Source organism: Hyalella azteca, unplaced genomic scaffold (assembly GCF_000764305.2).
Source record: "Hyalella azteca isolate HAZT.00-mixed unplaced genomic scaffold, Hazt_2.0.2 contig16144, whole genome shotgun sequence".
Lineage (NCBI taxonomy): Eukaryota > Metazoa > Arthropoda > Malacostraca > Amphipoda > Hyalellidae > Hyalella > Hyalella azteca.
In genome coordinates this window covers 11,166-37,580 of record NW_025945971.1, presented here as the reverse complement: position 1 = coordinate 37,580, position 26,415 = coordinate 11,166, and the positions used below count along the sequence as shown (strand labels likewise).

At 37.3% G+C, this 26,415-nt stretch overlaps 2 protein-coding genes across 3 annotated transcripts; one reads left to right on the top strand and one right to left on the bottom strand.

Annotated features, from left to right (window-relative positions):
- On the bottom strand, positions 1 to 9,905 carry LOC108664670 (putative ammonium transporter 3). Its single transcript, XM_018151335.1, has 11 exons — positions 9,902 to 9,905; positions 9,092 to 9,328; positions 8,614 to 8,893; positions 8,261 to 8,418; positions 7,778 to 7,919; positions 3,505 to 3,680; positions 2,476 to 2,607; positions 2,034 to 2,129; positions 1,833 to 1,921; positions 1,067 to 1,247; positions 1 to 305 (listed from the first exon to the last, which is right to left on the bottom strand). The coding sequence occupies exons 1-11, from the start codon at positions 9,903 to 9,905 to the stop codon at positions 1 to 3; spliced, it is 1,800 nt and encodes a 599-aa protein (XP_018006824.1).
- Positions 9,906 to 14,368: 4,463 nt separating this feature from the next.
- Positions 14,369 to 26,013, top strand: LOC108664673 (WD and tetratricopeptide repeats protein 1-like). 2 transcript variants are annotated; one of them, XM_018151338.2, is made up of 10 exons: positions 14,369 to 14,488; positions 15,439 to 15,665; positions 16,738 to 16,868; positions 18,413 to 18,524; positions 18,958 to 19,145; positions 20,144 to 20,351; positions 21,045 to 21,132; positions 23,162 to 23,353; positions 23,544 to 23,865; positions 24,304 to 26,013. In XM_018151338.2, the coding sequence occupies exons 2-10, from the start codon at positions 15,441 to 15,443 to the stop codon at positions 25,274 to 25,276; spliced, it is 2,439 nt and encodes an 812-aa protein (XP_018006827.1). In that variant the 5' UTR covers positions 14,369 to 14,488; positions 15,439 to 15,440; the 3' UTR covers positions 25,277 to 26,013. The 2 variants fall into 2 exon arrangements, with proteins under 2 accessions (XP_018006827.1, XP_047740724.1); XM_047884768.1 differs by lacking the exon at positions 14,369 to 14,488 and adding an exon at positions 14,606 to 14,618.
- The last annotated feature ends 402 nt before the right edge of the window (positions 26,014 to 26,415 follow it).

Below are 26,415 nucleotides of genomic sequence, written 5' to 3'. Positions count from 1 at the left end.
TTATGGGATCGTTTCCGCATCAAACCACACTCTAGAACCAGAGCCCGCCGAAGAAGGCGCGTCACGCGCTGACGTGACTCTGCGGTTGATTTCCAGCCGTGAGGCAGCTGGACCCAGGCTGCCGAAGGGATGAACGAAATGTTCGGGTATTTCATCTTCATCGATGATGCTGATCTTGTTAGCAAAGCGATTTTGGGAATCGTTTGTTGATATAATTCGTTTGGATATTTTCGCGATTGCTGAAGAAAGCCTAGAACCAGGGCGAGAATGGAGGGCGCTCAGCCGCTGCAAAACTGAGACATGGCCTGTAGAAGTAGGAAGAGAAGGCGACGTATCAGCCAACGGCATTTAATTAAATTTGAAATGGCTTGATTTACTGTTCCCATCAAGCTATCATGATTTCAAGGAAATACTATGCCACCACAACATGGAGGAGAAGCAAAATAAGATCGATTGATCAGAAAACAATTGTGTAGCAATACTACTTAATGCATCACGACAGCTTTTTAGAGGTTCACAAAGTTAGTAATGAAGCTCATCGATTTGTGAGGCAGCTCCACATTGTTTTAGTTAAATTCAACGAATGCAAAAATTAAACTGAATGCAGTTGAATGCAACGAATGCAAAAATAACTGAATGCAGTTGAATGCAACGAATGCAAAAATAACTGAATGCAGTTGAATGCAACTAATGCAAAAATTTAGCTGAATGCAGTTGAATGCAACGATACGAATGCAAAAATTTAACTGAATGCAGTTGAATGCAACGAATGCAAAAATTTAACTGAATGCAGTTGAATGCAATGAATGCAAAAATTAAACTGAATGCAGTAGATGCACTGAATGCAAAAATCTTCAATGATTTTCATCATACGCGTAACCAGAGCTCACAAGGGTTGTCCCCCTGAACATCGTCTAGGTTGACAACAGGACTCAAGGGAGAGTAGTGAAGCAGATGGTCAAAAGAAATTAATATCAGAATAGAGAAAGTTTGTGTTTTCACTCAATTTAGGCTCATGAGAGTTGCCCTAACACAAACCACTAGTATTAAAGTATTAAGTACTCACAAGGGTTATCCCCCTGCACGGGTATGGTGGAGTAGTCGTGGCCGTGGTGCTGGAAGCCGAGCACGGAAGTGGCTCGGGTGATGCCTGCACCTCTCCTCCTGAAGCCGTGCTCCGCAAAGTCGGCACCCACAAGCTCCTCCCACTCGCTCATTCGGATTGGTACCATAAATTTATCTATGATCTTGAATTGGAAAAAATATGATCGAAATCGTTTTGATGAGTGTGATGATATTTTCATACACGAGTGTTGGTCCACCTAAGTCAGTAATTAGGAACTTAATTATTACCTGGAATAGTCATAAAATAATTATCGTAAAACTATAGGACAATTTTATGTATTTTGGTCGGTCATCCAGGTTGGTTTTGAACCCGAGAATATAAATTGAAGAGTGTACATTTATTCTGAATTTAATCTCGATTTGTGACTTTTTTTGTTACGAGATCGAATGAGTAATGCCTAACTTTAAATAAGATTACTCAATATATAAGATCGATTTCAATATCATGATAGATTAACGGCATTTCTGGATTACTTCTTGTTTACACGAAAATTAGAAATCAGATGCTCCTGCCTAGCGACAGTTACTGGTTCTACGTTTGCGCGATCTCTCTACATCAGAAAAAATGATTCCCGAAAACAAACTCTTTAGATGGCTTAGATTTAAATTTCTTCATATTCTAAGAATTTAATTTCGTACTTCAACCGCATAATTTATTACAAAATAGAATTATGATGTGATGCGCAGGAAAAATTTTCTAATCTAACCTTTAACAAAATGAAGGTAACTATCATGGACCACAAGATGACGACCAGACAGGCGAGGAGCTGGACTCCAAGCAGGTAAAATCCTCCTCCTGCAAAAAATAGTTATAAAGTGTGATTCATCTGAAAAAAAATATTGTAGTATCGTATACAATTTTATCAATCAGCTTCAAAATTCGTTTATTTAGGATTAACTTTAGATACCTCTTAGCAATCCAGATCTGCCGTTAGTCATTGCAAGTAAGTTGTCAGCCTTGACGAAGAGTCCAATTGCAATCATGGCCCACAGTCCGCATAAGCCTATGAGAGAATAGTTTCACATAAAAATATTTTAAAATATCCCTTAAATATTTTGTAAGCAGCTGACCAGAAAGAATAGTATATAATTTACATTTGTTAAATATACATTTTCATTTATATTATGCATCTACGGTATAAGCAGCACGAACTCGACAGAGTTAGTTAAATATTCTTACTGAAAACCGTAGACTTCCAGCGAATGTGAATCGTGTCTATAATCTTGCAATTTTCTTAAATTTAGGAGTATTTAAAAATGCCGTTGCAAGTTGATATCGTAAAAAAATTGCTCATACCCTTGTTTTTATGTATTCCTAATGATGTCAGTTTCAAATACTATAGATCTCACCATGCACAGACGTGGCACCAACAGGGTCGTCAACGTGCAGTTTGTCGATGAGTGGCATGGTGAGGACAGCTATAGTTCCTCCGACCGTGCCTACCAATAAGGCTTCATAGGTCGTATATAAAGCGCATCCCGCTGTGGATATTATCAACAATATGAGCCGCCTATTTATCAGTCGTATTTTATCATGTAGGGGGGTACCAGTATTATAGAAAAATTGAATGCCAATATCTACATAGATATTGTTGGAATTTGTCAACGCCAAGCTTAATTAAATTTCTGGTCGACAATGTTGCAATAATAAACTCAATATACCAACGCATACTCTTAAGTTCAGTTAATTCAATAGATAAAAATTACAATTGAGAAGGTAAAACGATGATGTTAATTAATGATTATATTTGTTGCTAATATTACTTTATAGTTGTTGTTCAACCTCTATTATTGATCATCAATATTTATGAGAGTTATGTTGTTTATCATGTGTTGTTCACAAGTAATTTTCAATTTCACGGCGGGTATCGAAATGAAGAACCCTTTTGCCATGTCCAGGTGTACTATTGGCATGAAAAGGTTCTAGCAAATGTCATAGAAGCTCAGAATTTTCACTGCCGATTAAAGGCGATGTATAATTACAACAAAATATTACTAAATACTAAAATATACAAAAAATTTTGTGAACATACAGTAATTAAGACAGAAACCGGTAATTGCTTAGTTGAAAATTTTTATTTAGTTATAATGATGATCATATATGAAGAAAACATATCCAAAAGTTCCTCATTAATAATTTAGAATTACTGCAGCAGAACGAGATTTACTGTTTAGTTACCGATGCATTATGACTAATCATTATAGTGTAATGTGAACCAGGGGCCATACTTTCAAAACTCGCTAAGTGAACTAAGTACTTACGCTATATTTTCTTGTCTATGATTGGTGGATTTTACTTGGGAGGCCGTCAATGATTGGCTGATGAACTTACGATCTCTTAACTTTTTTGAAAGTATAGGCCCAAAGCTTTATTCGTACCAGTGTTGGAGACCAGCGCTCCTAAGATGCTGTTTACAACGTCCCCGATCTCCAGCTGCCGGTTCTTGTACCAAGAAATGCTCATGCCAGCAATCCCTCCTCCGATGCTCGCTTGGATCGTCGTGACGGCCGTTCGTGCTGCGTACTTCCATTTGTGGTCTTGTATTCCGAAGGTACTGTTGTGATTAACAACAGCTGCTATCAATGATTGTCTTAGGTTTAAAAAATGGGAATGAATTAGGTTTAAATTAGGTGTAAAAACGGTTTACGACCTGAATTCATGATGAATGACGGAATGAATGAATTAGATTTAAAAAATATTCCTCGGTACTCACTGCAGTGAGTGACAGAGAGCGCATTTTCTCGTCGACAAAAATGTGAAGTCACGGACAGTCGGACGGACAGACAGACGGACATGACGAGCACAATAGCGCCTTTTTTCCATAAATGGAAAAATGCACTAAAAAGCGGAAGAGCAATAACTTCACCGCAAGTAGGTATAAAAGCAAGCTATCATTACAGTTTGCATAACCAGCTTCAATCACATGTCACCGACCATTTACTCACAATTTTATTTCGAATCTTGGCCATCGAAGTTTGATCACTTTTTCCGATCAAAAACTTGATCATTTGCCTCCGACTGACCTTGCACTTTTTTAACCGAGAACCCGGGACTGCAAAATTGCAAATTATGCAAAAATATTACAATCGATACTCCAATTAGGCCGAGAATCATTGACAACAGTCTTGCCTTTGTGTCTTCCACTCGTGTTTGATTAAAACAGTCTAAATAGGCAAAAGCATTTGTGACTATCGTGCAGAGACCGGCACATACATGATACAAGATGATTACACGATCTCGCGATGTGAGAGTGAATGGCCATGAGCAACTCGCAATTTAAACCTTGAAATGTTCTGAAACCCCCCTTCACGCCGGACAACTCAACCATTCTCGTCTATATCTACCAGTCTACTGTATCCGAAAGTTGAACTGAGTTATATTTTGCTCCAGTGCAATATTAAACTGCAAAATAGTTGCATTCATCATAGAACATAAAAATTGAGTTGTAAATACTCATGAAATTAAGAATTTAGACCCACCCGCTGCTACGTGTGATGATTATGATGAAATATTTCGTATTTTATTTGGATCACAAAGAATGAAATGAAATCAAAACATGACTCTGTGCTTAAGGAGCAGATGTTTTATGTATATTATTTTATTCGTTCTGCGAAAAAACATTATAACAAATACGTATAGGGAAGACGAAGCTCAACCGTCCAACATCAATAACCGAAAACATAGGTATCTCTATGGCTCATGCTAATAAATTGAAAAACTCGCAAAATAGTCACTCCCTCTCTATGAACTCTGTGAGATATCTAAGTGTTTTACCTTTGCTTTTTTTTTTAATTGAATTATATTTTCACATTTGGTATTAAAAAATTCAATGTTGGTGTTATCCCAACAGAGTTAGGGTATACATTTTTCTCAGACTTAATTCATACCATGATGCACTTTTCTAAGCTTCAAGCAATATTTTTAATTTCAGAGTTTCCTCCTCCGCAGTTCCACCAACCTTCCAACACTGAGCAGTTCCATCCAGCAGTTCGGTGTTGGAACTCAGTTCCAAGTCACTGAACAATTCACTGAACACTGAACTGTTGGAACTCAGTTCCAACACACCCAGCAATTATGAAGGGAATAAGAGATTTAGCTAATATAAGGCCCGTTAACTCCACCTCTTCAGTCCAACACCTGCAGCATCCAGCAATTATGAAGTGAATAAAATATTTAGCTAATAAGGCTCGCTAACTCAAGCTTAATTCAGTGTAACAACCAATATTCTACATCGAATAGTGGTTCAAGGCCAGCGTATTAATGCCATCTGCTAATATATGTCCTTTATCATAGTTGCCAATCAGTGTGATCTTATTTCCTTCGTATATAATTCATGGTTAAAAATTTGAATATTATACATTGTTTAATAAATAGTGTACTTATTCAATACTCTCTTATATTCATCCGTGGTCGTATTTCTTTCAATTACATTTCTCTTTATACCATTAGCTTTTTAGCTACATACATACATAACATTTTGTCCGATGACAATACAACATTGCTCGAAGGCCAACAAATTCTTTAATGGGAAGGCCGCTTTTTTCATTTTTCATTTTAGCGATTACTTTTTGTTCTGGTTTAAATATAGAAAATGATCTTTAGAATAAATCGGTGTATCAAATATCTTGATTATTTTTAATATCTTCATAGAAGCCGTCGGTTTTGGTGTCCTAGCAGAATAAGTCGGTATCGGAGAACAGAAGCTTTGCTCTATCACCATATTTTATCTAATGAAGTCGTAATGCATGTTACACATCAATGTTTTACTTATATTTGGAATGCTCATTCCTACATACAATGCTGTACTAAACTTTAGCTTTTGTTTTTTTCATGCGACAGGCTATTAGGTTTTCTGAAAATATTTTGAACCTTTTAAAATTAGGTTTGTTAACTAATATCCTCAATTCTTGCTTAGTCTTGACCACTTTGACTCGGTTTCTAATGTTCTCCATTGTTTTCCTGAATACAGAATTATATATTAGCTTAAATGAATCTTCATCAAAATCTGATTTCGCTTGTTGTCGCCTTTCTGTGTTCTGATCTATGTAGGGCGTTATCCATGGACTTTCATCAAATTATAGTATTCTACGGATTTTCTCTAATTTCAAAACAAGTTCCTCGTACCGCTTCAAATATCATTTCATTTTTGGTGTTAGTTTTTGATGAAATTGCTACGGAGAAAAATCGAAATCACTCTGATAGTTTTTACACCAGTATAAGATATAATAAATGTAGTTCAATTTACTTATCCCAAAAATATTACATATTACCAAGACAAACCATGAACACGAATTCAAATCGATTAATTCTATTCGAGTTACTTTTCATCGATATGAAGAATATTCACAGTAATTACATTCCTCGCGATATGGCCTTGGCAGATTTTCATGAACTGTATAATAAATCGTATAAAGTATCATGTATTTAATTGTGTGTTTATCAATAAAGAAGAGCAACCCGACACAGGAAAGTTTTTCAAAAATCTAAATCAAGTTTATATTTGAAAGAAGTATCTACCATCGTTACGCTAGGTCAAGTTAGGGGTTCTCAGTTAAAAAAGTGCACGGTCAATCGGAGGTAAGTGATCAGGTTTTTAATCGAAGAACACTGATTAAATTTTTGATGGACAAGATTCGAAATAAGATTGTGGGTAAATGGTCAGAAACCTGTGATTTAAGCTGTAAAGGCAAACTGTGATGATGATCTCGCTTTTTTACCTACTACCGCACTTTATTGACGCTCTCATATTTTGATTTTTTTGTGCTAACCTGTCTAGCTTTGAGGCGGGCAGCCTCAGTATAACAACAATAACAGATGCGAATAATCATCACCTTAGTCGTTCCCTCTATCGGTTAGAGATGACAATTTAGAGGGGGCGACTGACATCCTCGCCTTCATATTTTGGCGAGGATGACATTTGCATCATTCCGTTCTGTTCTCATTTAGATTTTTTACACATCGTAATACTCCACTAATGCCACTTTACTGAAATTATGTCCTCTTTGTTAATATTTTTATGTTCATTTCTGCACGCGTGTAATTTAAATTTTTACATGCTACGCTAATTTCTCAGGTTGCCTATTCAATGTCAGTAATAGAGTTATTCTTAAGCTTTTGCGAGTGGCAAAGCATGCTTAAGGTTGTGTGATTGTACGAATAAAAATTTTGTTTAATTACTGTCAATCTTTACGTGATTTGTCAATCTTGAATCAAGATTCACTGCATACCAAAGAAACATTATTCATAAGCGTTAGCGCCATGAATGCCTTGAACATTAGTAAGTTAATAGAAACATAAGAATGAAATTTTATTAGCCATTGCTTCACGGCGAGGAGGCCATTGATTGATTAAAATTATCCGAATTTGATGTAAAATAGAATTAAAAAAAACTCTTGACGGCGCTACGCCTCTATTCAGGGCGAATTATATTATATTTTAAAACATGTCTTACTAACATTCTATTTTTTATTGTCACATGTTTTCAACAAATTCGTGAAAAACTATGTTCAACATCGTGAAAATTTGAAATCGTTAAAAAGTGTCCGAAAATAAAATAAATTGCACACGTGAGGAAACAGAATAGCATATGCACGCAATCCTAAGTAAATAATTACTTATTTTCAATTGAAAAATAGGTACGCAATTTCTTACCTGCCGCAATTGAAGCCCAGCCAGCCCCACCAGAGCATAAACATGCCCAAGATGGCGGTGGTGGGCGACCCCATAGGAAGAGGAGCGTCCGAGTGATCGTAGCGACCCAAGCGGGGGCCCACCATCACCGCAGCCAGGAAAGCTGGATTTTTAAAAAATATAACTCAGTACTCACTGCAGTGAGTGACAGAGAGCGCATTTTCTCGTCGACGAAAACTTGAGGTCACGGACAGACGGACGGACAGACAGACAGACGGACATGGCGGGCACAATAGTGCATTTTTTTTCATAAATGAGAAAATGCGCTAAAAATGAATTAATTTTGAGTATCTCATAATAATCTTACATTGATTTATTATGACCATTAAAGAATATAACAGAATCATTGCGTTGTATGGCGTTTGATAAATAGAATATTGTTAAATTACATTAATTTATATTGTTGTCTATTCTTGTGTATATCCATCGTTGAGCTGAACTCACCAGAGGCGCCACCACACAGATGAACGCCGCAAGATCCTGCGATGTCGATCACGCCCATCTGGTAAAGGAACCCTCTCTTGGACCACAACCAGCCCGCAGGTATACAATACACAATCGTGTTTACGCTGCTGAAGATCACGTACGCTACGAAGTTGAACCTAAACCCAAACATTATGATTACTAAATATCGGTCGTTAAATTCTTCTTTAATTCATATGAATGGTCTTCGATCCACTATGCATAAAATTTATAATATCATTTTACAGGTTTCAATTTATATCGCGATTTAATTTATAGCACCATGGTCAGGCTTTATGCATAACTTATTCCATAATTATTTGCCGTCTATGTACCTCTCCGCCACGGCTCCGGATACGACAGTGGTGGCTGTCGTGGCGAATGAGAGCTGGAAGAAGAAGGTCGTGTAGACATCGCCCATGGTATCTTCATCGGCGTTCAGGAAAAAGCTCCCCCAACCAAAGAGAGGATTTGATCCCCGCGCCGTTCCAAAAGACAAGCCGTACCCAAACATCCAGTATGTGATGCCTCCTAGCACGACGTCAACCACATTCTTCACCATGATGTTGGTCTCGTTCTTGATGGACACGCAACCTCCCTCCAGCAGCCCAAACCCTGTGAGACGAAAATTTTTTTTGGATTTATGCACCAAACTTTCTTCAATCGTGCCAATTTAATTTTGAATGTAATTTAATTTGATTGATATATATTCGTATGAGTTATTTTTCTTTGCAGTGATGGATACAGGCAAAAAATCGGTATATCACCATCAACCTAATTATACGTTTCATTTCAATTTCGGATTAAACTCACCTGATTGCATTGTAAAAATGATGAATGTAGCAGTGAGCACCCACGCTGCATCGTCTCTACTGATTGATGAAGCTGGATCAGGTTCGGTCTGGTGAGCGACACCACCTCCTCGGTTACCAGTTAAATTCAAGTATGGGAGGCTCGGTATCCATGTCCAGGTTCCGTTGTGGTGAATATGCGTGTCATTAATGAAATATGAAGCGTTCTTGTCCAGCAGGCCGGTCGCATTGAGGTAAGCTGTTATGAGGACTTGAGAGGAGTTCGTTATCAATGTAAGCATAGACGGCTTGGTTTCTACGAAGCCATCAACGATGGATGAATTCGGGTACGAAAAGTTATCGGGAAAATCAGTTGTAATTGAATCGGAAAATCGAAAGGCCTTTGCTTGCTCTATCGACGCATAACTGCTCGGTAATTGTTCAGCCCTCACTGAATTATGATGGCCAAAATAAAACTCCTCAATATTGGAAGTATAATTCGGATCTCCTTTCATCCAAACCATTTTGCAATGGAAGACTCGTCGAAAATTTTAAGTATTAAATATATTCGAAGACTGAAACCTTCTGCTCATTTGTAAAAGAATCACGGGTTGCAGAAGTTGCTCGGGCGTTATAGTTTGAAAAATAGTTCTATATTTATACAAAAATATTAGTCCGAAAGACGTTAACAAACCCACACCCTCGATATGTCAGGGACTAATGGACACTCAATAATTTACATGTTTTTATGATGCTGAGCAGATGACTGATGCAAATTTCATGATTGACCATTCCCGTTAATAAATAACTCCCATGTACCTAAAATTCAAACCCATATTCATATTTTCTTGCATTTGATTCGCAATTAGTTAAAAAAAGTATATGAAATGCTTGCATTTATATTAGGCGTAAAAAGTTGATCTTCAACTTTGCATAAAATTTGTTTTATTTAATGTTATATTTTTAACTACACCTCAGTTAGTCAGTCGTTACTAAGCGCAAGTCATTGCTCTACTGAAGCTCGATGTTGGGCATAGCCTTGCCCTGCGCCATTCTACCGTTCTCTCCCCCAGCCAGTTCACATAGAATATTCCCAATGCAGTTCAAATTAAGGTCATCGTTCTTCCGATAAATCTGCCGCTGGCAATTTCTTCCTGGTCAGAGTTACATGGTCCCACAGTCTTGTTTTGATTCTGGCTTGTTGGTGTTCATCACGCATTGGGTCACCAATGTCTGGTTTGACATTCAAATGACACATACGGTCATTAAAAGACTGAGGAAAAAGTTGGACGGCTTTGGTAACTCTAGAAAAAAATACAAGGCAACAGCAAGTGAAAAATGAAGGCTCAATGTGCACAACAAAATTTTCATTCATGTTCCATTTATATCATTTATGATGACGGCACTTTGAGGCACAAGTGGACAATTCAACAAGTGTAATTTATTATCGATTTAAAATACGTATAAATGGCGCAAAAGATAATGCTAGTATCAAACAATTTAAATTTGATTTTAAAATCGGAGACATCTTTATTTTGTCAACATGAAGCAATGAAAAATATCATGCCCCAAACTACTGAAATTATTCATCTTTTATTGGTAGTATATGCGTATTATAAGTTGAAGGTTAAAAGTAAGCCTTGCAGGTTCGTGTTTCTTATACGTAGAAGGCCCCAGTTCTTTATTTTGGCAATGATTTCATCATTGGGCTGCAATCGTTCTCAACTTTTCAGGAATTGAGCTAAGAAATTTCATGTTACTGTTTCAATAAAGACTGACTTTATTTACCAATTTTCTATTAAGCAAAACTTTGATCGTTGTTCTCATCCACGGTTATACCCATAACAAAACTATCAAAGAACTCCCCACGATTCTTTTGAATTATATTTAGCGTTTACGATTATTGATTCAGAGATCGATTTGTCATCGACGTCGTTGCGTGCAGGAGGTTCAAAACAAAGTTGTTATTCAAAGCTCTAGCTATGAGGACATGCACGTAACTGCAGTCAATGCGAATTACGGCCTTAGTTTATGGTGATCACTTTACTGTTCATGCATGGATTATCGAAAATTTGAACGGCGTGATGACAGATGCCTGAATAATAGAGTACATGTACGAAACAACGCGTTGCTGTGGAAGCCCTTTAACCTGGCCTGAATATCAGCCTAGTAACGAAAAACACTGAGGGTTAATGGTGTATTTTAAATTTTATACCATATATAGGGTAACATGGGGCAGCGAGCCCACTTCGGGTCACGGGCCCATAGCGGGTTTCTCGCTAAGTATGGCAGATATTGGTCCGTGTTCTCTACCGCCGGTCGACAGTTTCACTGGGATGAAGTATACGGATTTACGTTTTGATAAGTGTTTGCTGTTATAAGTTATTTGTGAATAACTGTTTTAGCCCAGATAAAAAATTTTTTGCTGCCAAATAAAACTGTTTTCGATTCCTGTAGATGAAGCTTTTGAAATTACCGTGAAATATATTTTGAAAGTTATATTTATGGAGATAATTTTGAGATCAAGTTTAGACTATTAGCTTTTAAAATAAAATGTTGACACGATATAAATTGAAATGATACCTATAGTGGGGCAATGGGCCCCACGCGTGTCACGGGGCAAAGCGCCCATGGTGAAGCCTTGTGTTATACATCATTAGATTTGTCTCAATGACCTTTTCAAAACTATGACTAGTTTTTTTAATTACAAACTACACTTCATATTGCATGATTTTTTATTTGCCGCCTCAAGGCAGCAGGTTTAGTTTCTAGTTGTGCGTTTTTTATGACCCCTTATCGAGTTATTGACTCTTGCCTTGCCAAAAGTTGATTTCAGTCAACACCAATGAGCCAAAAGTTGATGAGTTTTTATGGTGTCACGATTAGGTACGAATTCTCTGCACATAATATATGGATTATGGACGAAACTGAAACGAAGTTTTTTTTTCTGATCAACTAAATATACTTTTTCTAGTCAAGGATACATTTTTTTAGGTCAAGGACGAATTTTTTATCGCGAGAATTTATTTTTCAAGTCAAGGATGTATATTTTTATGTCAATGAAATATTTTTCTTCACGTCAGTGATAGATTTTTAAGCTCGGCGATACAGACCGAATATAAGGAAGTGTGAAATCAAGAATGACGGTAAAACGAAAAAAAAGTCGCAAACGAAGGTAAAATCGAAAATTTTTTGAAGCTAAAAAATCACCGTTTGGTAGTTAGGTATGTATATTCAAAATTTCGTTCAATTTCAAAATTTCGTTCAAATTATTTGATCACTGCGAATTTTGGCCTTTATCGCAATATAACTCACGAATGAAGGTGAAATTCAAAAATTTTTTACGAGCTAAAAATCACTGTTAGTTTCTGATGAATACATGTTCCAAGTTCAATTGAGCTGCTTTCATTAGTTTGGGAGATATTACTTGATAATTGAATTTGGAGATTGGTCGTGCGACCGGCCACGAGTCCGGCAGTAAATTTGCCCAAGATGTCCTAGGTTTCTAGTGCTCAAACAGTTAAAACAACTTAAAACATATTGGTTCACTAAATGGGGTTCTATTTGTAAAAGACACATTTTTGTTTAACCTTTATCTTCTAAAATTGCAGCGTATTTAATTTCAAGAAAGAGGCGTATGTTTTTATATGTGTCTGTGGGGGGCGATAGAAATTCACTAGGGAGCCAAAGGGAGCGCCAGCCTGAAAAAGTTTGGGAACCACTGGACTAGACGAAGCTATGCAGCAGCACATGATCAGTCTTAAAATGCCTAGCAAATTACGGACCTGGCAATAAGTCTAGCAGCTATCTCAATCAATCGTCAGTTATGGAAAGATAGTGTTGCAAAGGCCGGATCCCTTGTGAATCAAGTCACGAAAAATTCAAAAATCGGCAACAGGCAATGGGCTTATTTCTTCAGTGCCGACACTTCTATTCTAATCTATTCTATTACTTTGCTTCCATAAAGTTTCACTGTCTATCCAAACATTTCCGTGTATCTTAAACATTTTTTGGTATTCATCTGCGCAGGTTTTAAATCCGCCGTTATAATTTTAACAACTTGCGTTGATATAATAGTATATTAATGGATGAATAGCAGAATTGATCGACTTAATGATACTTGTTGTCCGTTTTAAATGCAGAATCGCGATCTTTGCACACGCTACAACTCAGCGCTTCAAAAAATCGAAGCGGAAAAAAAATATGACAACGTTTGCAGGAGCAAATTGGAATGAAATAGATTCGTTGTCGATTGCAAAGATAAAGATTGTGCTGTAAATATTTATCCCAAGAGTTATTCCGTGCGGTGGTAATTGTACTGGGTTTCACGGTTAACGTTCAGCCGCGGCTGTTGATAAATAGCGTGTTGCATGAACTATGTTTAGCATGAACGGTGTGTGTTACACAAACTGTGTGTAGCATAATCTGTGTGTTGCCTGAACTGTGAATGGCAGGAGTTGGACGTTGCAATAACTGTGTGTTGCATGAACTGTGTGATGCATGAAGTGCGACTTGTATGATTTGTATGTTGCAAGAACGGCGTGTTGCATTAATCAACTGTGTCGTAGTAACCGTGCGTTGCATTACCCGTGTGTTGCATGAACAGTGTTTTGCAAGAAACTTTTGTTGCATGAAGTGTCTGTTGCATGAACTATATGCAGCATGGAAATTGTATGTTGCAGGTTTTTTGCCCGCATTCACCATCATTATGTCAAGTGCCCTGCTTTCCTGAGTGAGTAGAGGTGTCGGGCACCAGCCGAAAATCCCACTTCTGTCTTTTGCTTTTCCATTGACAATCATGCAACAGAATATAATAAAAAATTTATCTTCTTCTAGTATTTTAATGTAACGTTATTTCATTTTCAAACCACATTGAAAAAAATTTTCGAGTTGAATACTCAATTTACCAACAGAGCGGAGGCGAGGCCAAAGCACATGGCCAAAGAAATCATCGCTGAATTATGATGGTTATAGATCTCGAGATGAAAATACCATATTTACTTGCACTTTGCAGTCCATTTTGAAGGCTTGATTAGTATTCAATGATTTGATGATAAATCTTATGAACCCATAAATTGAAAATAATTGGATGATGAAACTACGATGTGTGAATAAATGTAACGGTTCTGTCTCGACTAAACTTATAGGTACGTACTAGCCGCCAATTTACTGTTCACTAAATTTTTACCATTGAGAATCACGTTTCGGACAAATTTACGGTCATCTTTGAATGAGAGTGTTGTTATCGTGCCCTGAATGTACAATTGTACATTAGATCGCAGTTTGTAAATCGACGCAGTGAAGGAAGGAAATATTTTTCGTGACAAGGCTGCGAATAAACTCTCCTCTAAAGCTACGAGTACGAACGACGGTCAGCGGGTCGACGTCGTCTCTGTGGACGAGTGACAACTTATCTAAAGTGAAGTTTATTTACATAGATATGCTATTTATAATTTGATGATTTTTCCATACCTAATTCCAAAGATTTACGTAATTAGCTACTGGAATTCATTACTCACGGTTAAGTGACAGCTACGTAAAATATACTGGTACTGTGGTACACGACCGAGCATTATCATGATTATAGTTAAGAGGTGCAGTCTGCCCCCTGCACTCTGCAGTCAACGCAGTGCATTGTAAACTTGTCGATTATCATCTGTCATCGTTTCTGCTGCTACATGTAATTCATAATTGATTCTGGGCCCCTTTTCTATCGCTTAAGTTCCTGATGATAAAATTTGTTATGATTAGTTCCCATTTTATTTGAAATAACGCTGATTACGGTACGTACGTCGTGCCCGTGGCGGTGGTTCACTGGTTGTACGTGACTAGGTACTAGCCTACCTATTAAATTTCTCGCCAGTCGCAATACTGCTGAACATCCCAAGATTCTGGCCTACCTATAATATGTAATTAAGTTCATGTGTTCTCTTCCAACTCTGAATTCCAAGATCTGCCTATATCTTAGTTATGGCCATGAGATTGAGCTTGAGGCATAAGGTCCCGACGTCCCGTATTTCTCTGAGTGACTGACAGACTGAGTCTGGGACTTGACTTGTTGGTGATATGCTTATGATTCTTATCTCCTCCAGCCTCCAGGCTCTCACTACTATCACTTCACTTCTGAGATCTGAGTATCTAATTTAGACTGAGTCTGACACTGAAAGTTAGTTGTTATTTTAAGTTCTATGCTAATTCTATTGCCACACTGTAATAACACAACGTAGGTAGGCTATTGTTTAAAATTTCAGTTCAAACTTCAACAACTGTTCAGTAGACTGCACAGTGCAGTGACAGACTGACAGTGAGTGCACTGTAACTGTGTAACTGCATGCAATTTAATTGCAATTTTGCACCCTTGTTTCACAGCAATGAGTGGAAATATTCCATATGAACCTGAGTTACCTGACTTGAGTCAAATCCAAACTGACTGCATTAAACTTTCAAGAAGTCAAGATGAATCTTGGGCTGGTGATGAAGCAAGAAAATATTTTGAAAACTCTTCAAGTTCAAGATATTCTTCAATGCTGCCTCCTGTGCTATTACGAAAGAAGCGTGAAAGTTTGTGCAAGTTGCAGGTGGTCAGGGGCATTGGGGTAAGTCTGGTAGTGGTAGTAACCAATGGATTGTTGTTTTATGAATAAATTTCCCTTATCAATTTGTATTTTTTGTAACTACCAGTACCAGATAACTATAATTTAAATATTATATATTTAAATGCCATTGTTGAAAAAACAGACCAATAATACAATACCTATGCTATGTAGGGCTCATTTCTCTAAAAGTCTTTGGTGAAAACAATTTTTCTTTGGTAATTGTGTAAAATAGCTTCCAATGTATTGTTGAATCTTGAATACTCTATATTTACATAAGAATTTAGGCAAGGGATAACTTGAAACTGAAAGTATGGCCAAAACCCAAAATTGTTAACTCATTCAGGCTATTTTAGCCCATTCCTAGGTGCCGGCTTATGCAGGCTTACTGGGCTTAGAATATGATGTCTACTTTCTGACCTGTGATTAGAGCTTTCTTGCCATTTTTCATGATGGGAGATTTCTGCTAGATGAATTTTCTCCTATCTAATTCTTATCAAAAGTGGGCTGGGGCTGTACGCCTGTACCTGTAAAATTACTAATGTACTGAAAAATGTTACTTTGGAGCTGCAATATTCCAGTTGTAAGTAGGAAAATCCTTATCATGCCTGGCTTGCATATACATTATACATACTGATAGTGATACTGGGTTAGGTGACCTCAAATTTTATATTTTCTTAATTACCTAGCTGGTATTTTTTATTTTAGCCTTTGACACAGCTGGATCAATGTTGAATATATGAAAACTCATTCCTAGAATTCCACCCTGCTAATGTTTGCAGCATAATTTCTTAATAAATGTGATGAAATATCTCATTGTTTTGAAATAATATTTTCTGGAAATATAAATAAATCTTTCTCTTTATGGCCTATACATGATTATTACATTTTTTGACCTGGGTATTGTGACACATGACATTTATGTATCTTTTTATACAAATTGTGATGCAATACAGTAAAACTTCTGGTCTCTTGGTCAAGTATAGAAAATATTCTGAAGAATTATGATAAGAAAGGCAAAAAAATTTTTTTTTGGATGGATTATTTTGAACAAGCTGATTTTTTTCTTCAACAGCGCACAACTCGCCATGCAGTGCAGCGTCACTGCCAGCTCACCTCTGAGCTGATCAACAGACTGGGCTTGTCTACTGAATTGCATGGCCATCAAGGCTGTGTCAACTGCATTGAATTCAATGATAATGGCAGGTTTGTGAATTTTATAGTTTTTTTAAAGTTTTTTATATATAAATACATATATTTTATGCCTATAGGTACGGTATATACCTAATATCACCATATATGGTATATTGACCATATACCATATACGTACGCATACAGGGTCATCAATATTTAGCGTTTACATTTTTTTCAAAATCATTGTTCATAATTGTCCTCGATATTTGTCATTTATTTACACCTTCTCATTAATCTTTATCTTTATTTATCATTTATCATCTTTATGGTGTCAAAAAACACCAACTGTCTGCTCAAGTTGTTGACAAACGCCTCCAAAGATCCAAGATTATTCTTTCCTGCATTCATGATGGCACGCTGCCAAACCTTGTTTTCAGTGATGAGAAGATATTCAAAGTTGAACACCACTTCAACTCCCAAAGTGATCGAATTTGGTCGAAGAATGGGGACGAAGGATCCCGTGTGGTGACTAGGAAGCAATGCCGGACCTCAGTTATGGCCTGGGCAGCCATAACAGAGTCCTCAAGGAGTCCCCTCGAACTGCCTAACAGAGTCTTCAAGGAGTCCCCTTGACAAAGGGGTGAAATTAAATCAGAAGAATTATCAAGATGCCATCCTTGTTGGTGCATTGTTGCCCTGGGCACAAAAGCACTTCAAAAAACGTCCATGGTCGTTCCAGCAGGACTCTGCACCATCCCATGGGGCCAAATTGATTCAGGAGTGGCTGTCCGAGAATGTTCCCCACTTCATTACCAAAGATGAATGGCCCCCATCATCACCCGATATGAATCCTCTGGATTTTGGGATCTGGTCATACCTTAAGAGTAAGGTTTCGACTGTTCACCATCACAGTTTGGATGCCCTAAAGGTCAAACTGCTGAAGAAGTGGGCCAAAATCCCACAGAGTGTCTTTCGTGACTCGTGTAAGGCTTTCTCTAAGCGTCTACAACTCGTTATTGATGCAGATGGTGGACATCTTGAATGAAATTGTGGGAATTGTATCTCTGAATCTATGCCTACATAAATACATTTTCAAACATTCACAATTGTCTTTCATTTCATAGTTCTAACCACTCAAAGTTGTAACACTAAATATTGATGACCCTGTATATTTTTCAAATGACCTCCACTAAATAAATTTCACTAGGCTGCTAAGCATGCATTTATAGAATGTAATCATAATGTGTTTCCAATCTACTAGTCAGCATTATGTTTGCATTGACATATTAACTATAGGTACTGTTGTATAATTTTTTTTCAAATTTCAATCCAAGTTTTCAAATGATCTCCACTTGTTGAAAAAAATTAATTGGTTTTAAGGTCTTTCAAACCAAACATTTTTTGGCTTTTAAAATGTTATTGTATATGGTTGGAAATCACCTTGTATGCTAAACTATTTTTAAGCTCTATTGACATGAATGGTTTTATATTGTATAACTATTGATATTTATAAGGCAATTATGGGTCTCAAACTCAATTGTGTTCCACCCAAATTTCTTGTCTACTATTTCCCTCACCACAACAATTTGTCTTCTTAATTTTCCCTATTTTCCCAGATTACTTGTATCAGGTTCTGATGACTACCAATTGATGCTGTGGGATGTGCATAGTCGTAAGAAATTGCAAGCTTATACAACATCACACTCTGGCAACATTTTCTCTGTGAAGGTTGGTGCTTAATTTATGTAGGTACCTAGTGTGTTTCAAATGATTTCGAGGTGTATTGTAAATCCTTGAGGATATTGTTTATCCTATAGCTAAAGTAGAGTAATTAATGAAATGATAATTTTTTAGAAAAGTGATAGAGCAATGCTGACCTTTCTGGAATCTTTCAGATAAATTTATTTTTCCTCAGTATTTCAGTACCAAGCTTGCTGTGTTTTCAACTTATGTTTGTCTATATTTGCAATAAACCTTATCTGGAACAATGAGAAAAGAATGGGCTTTATTTCTCCCAAGTAAATATTGCATTTCAGACCCTTGTGATGGCAAGACAAGGATCTGAGTTTATTTATCACTAGATATTTTATTTCTTTCATGTATTGACTCATTCGGTTTTTTAAATGAATTATTTTAATAATAATTAACATTTTTGCATTAGTTTTTGCCCTCTTGTGGCACTGGACTTCTGGTGTCTGGGGCTGGTGACAAGAAAGTGGAGGTGCGAGACATATCAACCAGCCGACTGCTGCACTCCTGCACATGTCACTCCAGCAGAGTCAAGCGGCTTGCCACTTCACCACATCTACAACACACTTTCTTCTCTGCTGCTGAAGATGGCACTGTACTGTAAGGCTCTATCTCTTTACTGGGCTGTTCTTTTAAATCTTGATAAACCTTACGGTACCTACGTAAAGTTTTTATTCCTAACTTCCTAATTCTTTTGTCATCAATAATTGTGATGTCTGTATTTGTAATCTTCTTATTTATTTGTTATAAATTCTAGGCTATAATTTGATCTGCTTTTGCTGCACATAATTGGTGCTATTTTCATGACTCAGACAGCTTATAACCATCATAGGTTGGAGCCTTCAGGGAAAATAATCAATAATATGCGAACTAACCATAAGCCCCCATTCAGGGATACACTGACAGGTTCTCTAGGCTATAATTTCCATTGTGTTTGTAGAATTGCTAAACAAATTTTAACACAAGGATGTAGTGTGGTAAACACAAAGAAGCATGAGATTTATCTTGTATATCAATATCCTGAGTGTCCTGGACTAACAAATTTCTATATGAAACTCGGTACTAGATGTATAAGTTCCATGTGGCGTGTGCAAATTTTTGACCTGCTATTCTTCCATCATGTTTCAATTTGAACATTTTTTTGCATAGGTAATTTTCGTTTCATATCGCTCAATCCAGTGGTTTTGCAAAGTAAACAAGTGGAAACTTTTAAATTAAAATAAGATTGCAATTTATCCTTAGCTTTCCCAATAACTTTCTGTTCTGCGATAATATACACAGCTCAATTTATTTAACAATATTTTTTCATGTTCCATTTATATCAATTATGTGTCTAAGTGTTAAAGTTTCTATACTGTTAGAAAAATTACCGTCAATGGTATTACCAGCGCTTCAGTGGCCGGGCGGCACGTGAAAAGAAACACCGTGTCGCCGTTTTTATTCTAATTTAACACTAGAAATCCGTGTAACATCTGTTAAGAACGGAGAAACTGTTTATTTTCACGGGGCGACCGGCCACTAGAACGCCAGTGGGACCGTTTTTTCACCGTTTTTTCTTACAGTGTATGTTAGTTAGTATGAAGATTATGTTTGTGCAGTCAGTACGATCTTCGGACTCCTCATCAGTGCGATCGCTCGCCCTGCAATGTTGTCATTGACCTGCGATCTTTGGCCAGTCAGGGCCATCCAAATGAAGTGAAGTGTGCTGCTATCAGCCCACGTGACCCCAACCTGCTGGCTGTGGGAGCCAATGATCCGTTTGTCAGGATTTTTGACAGAAGAATGATAAAACTTTCCAAAATGCAGGTTATTTATTGCCCAAATATGGCCATTAATGTTGATCTTTTCTCCGTGATGTTCGAAGCACATAACATTGGTAGCATGCCTTTGGAACAGCTTATTAATAAAAAATAACATGCCTATTCTAAATTTTCATTGATTATTATTTTCAGTATATTAACCATTCAATGCTCAAGTGAATCATTTATTTCTACATGCACATTTCTTTGACAATTTTTCAAGCTCTTATCAATTTGAGTAATTATTTACAAAGAATTGTTTAAACTTGTCCTTGACTGTTGAAGAATTATCAACTTCCAAAAAAAAAGAAATTTTAATGAACTTGAATTTATATTGAAGAAATGTTGCCTATATGAAGATTGAAAGAATATAGGTACTACCTATGCATAACTTTATTTATTGGTAGAAATGAAGATTAATAAAAAATCGGTTAGCATATTTTTTACTATTGTGGTTGTGTGTCATTATCTTTCAGAGGCATCTTATGATCACTTGTAGTTTCCAGTCAAAATCCAAATAGTTGAATATTATTTTTTGTAAATTTATTTTGAAATTTACATGTTTGGAACCAGCGTTTTTCTTCCAAAAAGAAAAAAATAAACAAATAGTACCTAAATCGTTCCTGAACATATACACTCGAAAGAGATGCTTAATTTTATTAATAATTGATGATAATAATAAACTGGGTATTATTCACAGAGTGGGATGCCACCAATGGGGATGCATGGAGGAGGTGCAGTGAATGGTGACATGCTGCCCCTAGGTTGCTGTCAGTACTACGTTCCTGGTACGTGATGTGCAGGAAATACCTGGCAATCTTCACCGTATTTTGGTTAAGTCATGGTTTCTGTTTTTGGGGTATGCAACTTTTTAGCGCATTTTCTCATTTATGGAGAAAATGCACTATTGTCCTCGCAATGTCCGTCTGTCCGTCCATGACTTCACGTTTTCGTGATATTTTATTCATTCGACGAGAAAATGCGCTCTCTGTCAGTCACTGCAGTGAGTACTGTTATATTTTTTAAAAGCGTTTTTCAAGTTGGATCACAATTTTTACTTTGATTTATTTACTAATTTACAATTTTTGATATGATAAATGCATCACTTGGTATGGAAGAATGGTTTAGCAAAACTGGTTTTTTTAATAATCACTCTTTTATAGAATTCTGTTTCCTTAAATAGTTTGAGATGAAAATAAGAATTTATTTGCATTCTTTGATCGAAACTCTTGTAGAAAAAGAATTTTCTACTCCAATCAATAAGACTTTTTCCTTGATTGCCTTGGTCTGCGTTCTGGTGTGCGTGGATACATAGGTAACTGTAATTTGATGCCCCTAATTTTTTGTTACTATTTAGACTCTTTTTGCTTTATAATCCTGTCGAGGTAAAAGTTCCTTCATTGATTTCCTGAGATTGGTGCAATCAGTTTCATGATACCGGTAAGTTCAACAAAGTTGAGTCCAAGTGTTTCAATGACTTCTATGCTTCCATCAATAATTACCTGTATGCCTCTACAGAAGGAAATTAATATCTACCGTTTTAACTCTTTTAAGGTTATAGTCCATTATAAATATGTTTAATTCATGATTAGAATTTACACACATGTGATGCAATATGTTCTTAGCCCATAATGCCCAACGTGACATTCGGCGCGAGATAGCTTAGCAGCTGAAGCGCTAGTAATCATAGGGTCACTAAACTAACTAACTAACTAGAATTTATACTCAATTTTTTTTAATACTTTTTGTTTTAGCAATATACTCATGTAAAATATGGTTCAGCTTTGTCGTAGTTTCACATGTAACTGCGTCCAAATTCTTTCCCATTCACTAGCCCTCTCTCAATAACTCGATTCAGGGACTCTTCCGCAAAGAATGTTCAATTTTTTAAATTGTCTTGCAAAACCTCACTTATGTAAAAATTCTTTAGGGTATTGGGCTATATAATGTAACTATCAATTATGAACATCTATTTATCTGGTCACCTCTGAATACTAAGTATTAAAAATTTTGTTTGTAGAGAGCATTAAATTATGTAGCTCTGGAAATCTTTGAATTATGAATTTCTCTCACTTAGGGTATAAATTTAGCATAATTTGCCTTAACTTATTTGGAGAAAATTCAATTTATATTAAAAGACTTAAGTTGTATAGGTATGTATCTAATACAGAATGATTCACGGAAACTTCCTGATTTGAGAGCTGAATTAAAATAGAACTAGACAAGATATCATTATAATAGGTATTTTATTGAATAAGACATTACCCGAATTTTTGTGTCAGTTAGTTTTATAGATGACATCGGACAAATGACGGCCCCAATTTTCAATGCATTCAGTTAGTCGATTTTTGAAGATCCGTTCAACTTGCTGAAGCATATTGATGGGTATGTTGGCGATGGCTTGGCGTAGGTATGTTGTTTTTCAAATGAGGTAGGGTCCTTGGACAGGCATTGTAAATAATTGATTTAAGGTGACCCCATATAAAATCACATGGAACAAAATCGGAGGACCGGGCCGGCTAAAAAAGGTCAACTCTCAAGGAAATGAGGCCCTCTGAAAAATATTGTCTCTGACGGAGACAACTCTGCGAAAGTACGCCTCGACAGAAAACGCATGCTGCTCACTTGTCCAATGCCTAGTGGCTACTGACTAGACGAGACCCAAAACTTTATGACTTTGCCTTTCATATGAAATACTTCCCACCCTTTTCCTGCAACATTTGGCTGCTTGGCGAAAAATACAAAACAGGAAGTTTCCCTTAGTCACACTGTAGTTAATTATTGATAAAGTCAAAATACAGCCGTTATGTCCCACAGGTCACTTGCCTCCGAGCCAACAGCGAGTGCAGCGTCGAATTAGGTCGTTGGCCACCACGTATCTTAGCTACAGTTCATCAGGCCAGTATCTGCTAGCAAATATGGGCGGCGAGAACATTTATCTCTACGACACCTTCAACCCTCTGCCCCCTGTGAGATATGCGCCTCCTACACGCTCCTGCTTCTCATCTGGTTAGTTATATTCTGTACTCTTTTTTTCAAGCTTTGTGTGCTATTTACTGTCAGGACACAGTATACTCCTTGTCAATGCTTACAGTACTCATAACTTTCCATACGGAGTTAACTCTTCGTGCACGGTGAACAAATTTTTGCAGTTTTAAGTAAAGCAATTTCTTTTCTACTTAGCCTGACTATCTTTCAGATGAGAAAGGTTCTTGTGACCATTTAACGGAAACATCAAATGGCGTCAATGCTTCTTCTTCAAATGGAATGTCAAGTTCATCATCAAATGGGATAACGGCCTCTTCTGCTAATGGAGTTTCGAGTTCTTCAAACGGTTTCTACATGCCTTCTACGACTCCTCCATCCCCACCTTCCCCAACAATTCCAGAAGTTCTTCCTCCACACGTAGAGGCTCTGAAGGAGAAGGCCTCAGAGCTCTGCAAAACCGAGAACTGGGCGGCCGCCGTTATGACGTTCAATGAAGCTTTGCAGGCTGCCCCGGAGTCAGCGCTACTTTTCAGGTCATTTTAGACTCAGTTTTCCCACGTTTTAATGAAGTGATTTCCTAATATCTCTTCTCAGATTTTATTTTTGCCTATCGACGGCAGAGAAATGTTACCCCATTTATTGTTTTCTAATACAATTCCTTGACTCAGTGCCACTTGAGTAATCAAATTGCGTTAATATCTTCATATGCAACTTCTGATACATAATTCCCTGCTCAATTTCGAATGACCAGGCCGTAGAAAATACGATATTGATGCACTTTAACATTTAAGGTGATAGATTTCAGTCGATTCCGCATAGAGATTACATATAGGTATATATGGACTATCTTGATGTTGAGATGAAATGTTATGATTTGATTTTCTAGCGATAAGGTTCATAGATTACACTGAGCGTGGTATTACTAATAGTTTACATATTTTCTCACTATTGTCTTTCATCATCCATTTCAGGAATCGCGCGGCCGTACTTATAAAACGCAATTGGGAAGGTGACACTTACGCCGCACTACGTGATTCTTTCCGCGCAATGTCATTGGAACCCAATCATCCTAAAGCCTATCACAGAATAACCAAATGTCTCCATAAACTGTGTCGCTTTGACGAAGCCAAGTATTGCATGGATGACTTCAGGAAACATCACGCTGCATTGAGTCGCTCGCCGTCATATTGTGCGCTATATACGAACATTCTCGATGAAGTCTTTCAAAGCTCAGTTGGAAATGAAAGCAGTAGCAGTAAGAACGAAACTCATGGAAGTGCCTCTTCGCAGGACCAAATCCCCTCAAATAATTTATCGCCGGAGCAACAGCGGAGGTTGAAAGCATTTGACTACGTTTCATACTACGCTGGTCATTGCAATACCACGACAGACATCAAAGAGGCCGTGTTCCTTGGCCAGTCGGGTGAATTTGTGGCTGCCGGCTCAGACGACGGTAACATGTTTATTTGGGAAACGGCGACCGGAAATCTCGTTCGCATCATGCCGGCCGACGAGAACATAGTCAACTGTGTTCAATGTCACCCTAGCGCCAGCATGGTCGTCACAAGTGGAATTGACCACACGGTTAAAATTTGGGAGCCTTTAGGGGAGTCTCAAGTTAACACTGACGCTGACCTGGTTTACACGACCGGCAGAAATCAGACCCGCATGAAGGAAGATCCACTAGAACTGCTGTTCATGCACATGGGTGACTTGACGCACGTCTTCAGCAGCAACGAGCTGGGGCGCGGTATCTCCAGAGGGAGCCGAGCATCCTTTGGTCTAAGTTTATTCAGACGTGAAGCAGATGACGACGATGATGATGGCGAGGTTCCTCAGCACGCCTTTGAGTTCCTCAGGATCCCGCGGCCTGACGGTGGTAGCGATGGTAGTGGTGGTGCTGGGGGTGCTGCTGGATCGGATGTCCAGTGTAGAACTTGTTGAAGTTGTTATATTTTATTCATTCGAGAATAGTTGTTCACTCCAGCACATGGCTATTGTGAACGAAACGGTAAAGTTATTAATCAGGATGTGTATTAATGCAGAGATATGTACAGGAAATTATTTGCCACAGCAGCAGGGGATATCGGTAGTGCATCATTTCGATACTCTCTCAAAGTTAGATGAATCCCAGAAGGTATTGTTTAGCTGTTAACGCATTGCATGCAAGCTAAGTGTTAGCGAGTAAGTATTTCCTGATATAGTGTGAGAAAGTGGAAATAATGTAATAAATATTTGCTATCATTTTTCGTTGCTTGGTAAAATGGAGTTCTTTTTTGCACTAGCGCGGATATCTTTTGATTATAATTTACCTGAAAACAATTACTTCTTTGCTGATGATCCTTTGCATATTCTCAAATGTACATAAACCAGAATCAGCTTCCGGGAAGTAGTATTCAAAAATGGTGCTATGATTATTCACAATTTCGCATTCTTTTTTCTATCTAAAGATTTTTAGCAGGTAAACTTGTTCTGAAAAATTGTTTTCAGCGGATTTTTTCTTCACTCAGATTGTACGTAGTCAGTCATTTTCAGCGTTAGGATAAAAAAATTCGCGCGGCTGTTGCAGCACTCGTCAAAAAGTTCATATGCGTGCCGCCCTGAATAGATCCAACACCAACTCATCTGTGAAATTGCTAATTTTTTCAAAATCTCTGGAGCAAATTTTTTGTTTGCTCTGTACGTGAAATATTTCATTGATATGCTCAGTTGCGTTAGGAAATTTTTGATAAATGATTATTATTTCTTGTTGTTAGTTCATTGCAGCCAGTGCAATATTAAGAATTACGAGCATTACTTATACGGTTGAATTAAGCCATGCTTTTGAAATGCTTCCTTTAACTTCTTTCGCTTTTTGCGCGTGTGATTAAATGTATTTCCCCATTTAATTAAGATATTAGAAGTATGTTCTTGATATATTTTGTCTTTCCTTGGAGTTATTTTCTTCTGGTTATTTTGTTCACTTCACCGATTCTCTAGGTTAAGGTCGGAACTCTAGCATCCTTCAGTTTCGATCTTACTTTAATTTAGGCCGGCGTGACTTAAAATTTTCTTCAGTGTACACTTATTCCTTGCCTTTTCTT

Bases quoted from the DNA above. Each gene is read 5' to 3' on its own strand.
- LOC108664670 (XM_018151335.1), bottom strand. The intron at 8,419-8,613 runs GTACATAGACGG...GTTTGGGTTTAG, and splicing joins TCCGGAGCCGTGGCGGAGAG to GTTCAACTTCGTAGCGTACG. The intron at 2,130-2,475 runs GTGAGATCTATA...ATTCTCTCATAG, and splicing joins TGGTGCCACGTCTGTGCATG to GCTTATGCGGACTGTGGGCC.
- LOC108664673 (XM_018151338.2), top strand. From the start codon at position 15,441: ATGAGTGGAAATATTCCATATGAACCTGAGTTACCTGACTTGAGTCAA. The intron at 19,146-20,143 runs GTAAGGCTCTAT...ATGTTTGTGCAG, and splicing joins GCTGAAGATGGCACTGTACT to TCAGTACGATCTTCGGACTC. The intron at 23,866-24,303 runs GTCATTTTAGAC...CATCCATTTCAG, and splicing joins GAGTCAGCGCTACTTTTCAG to GAATCGCGCGGCCGTACTTA.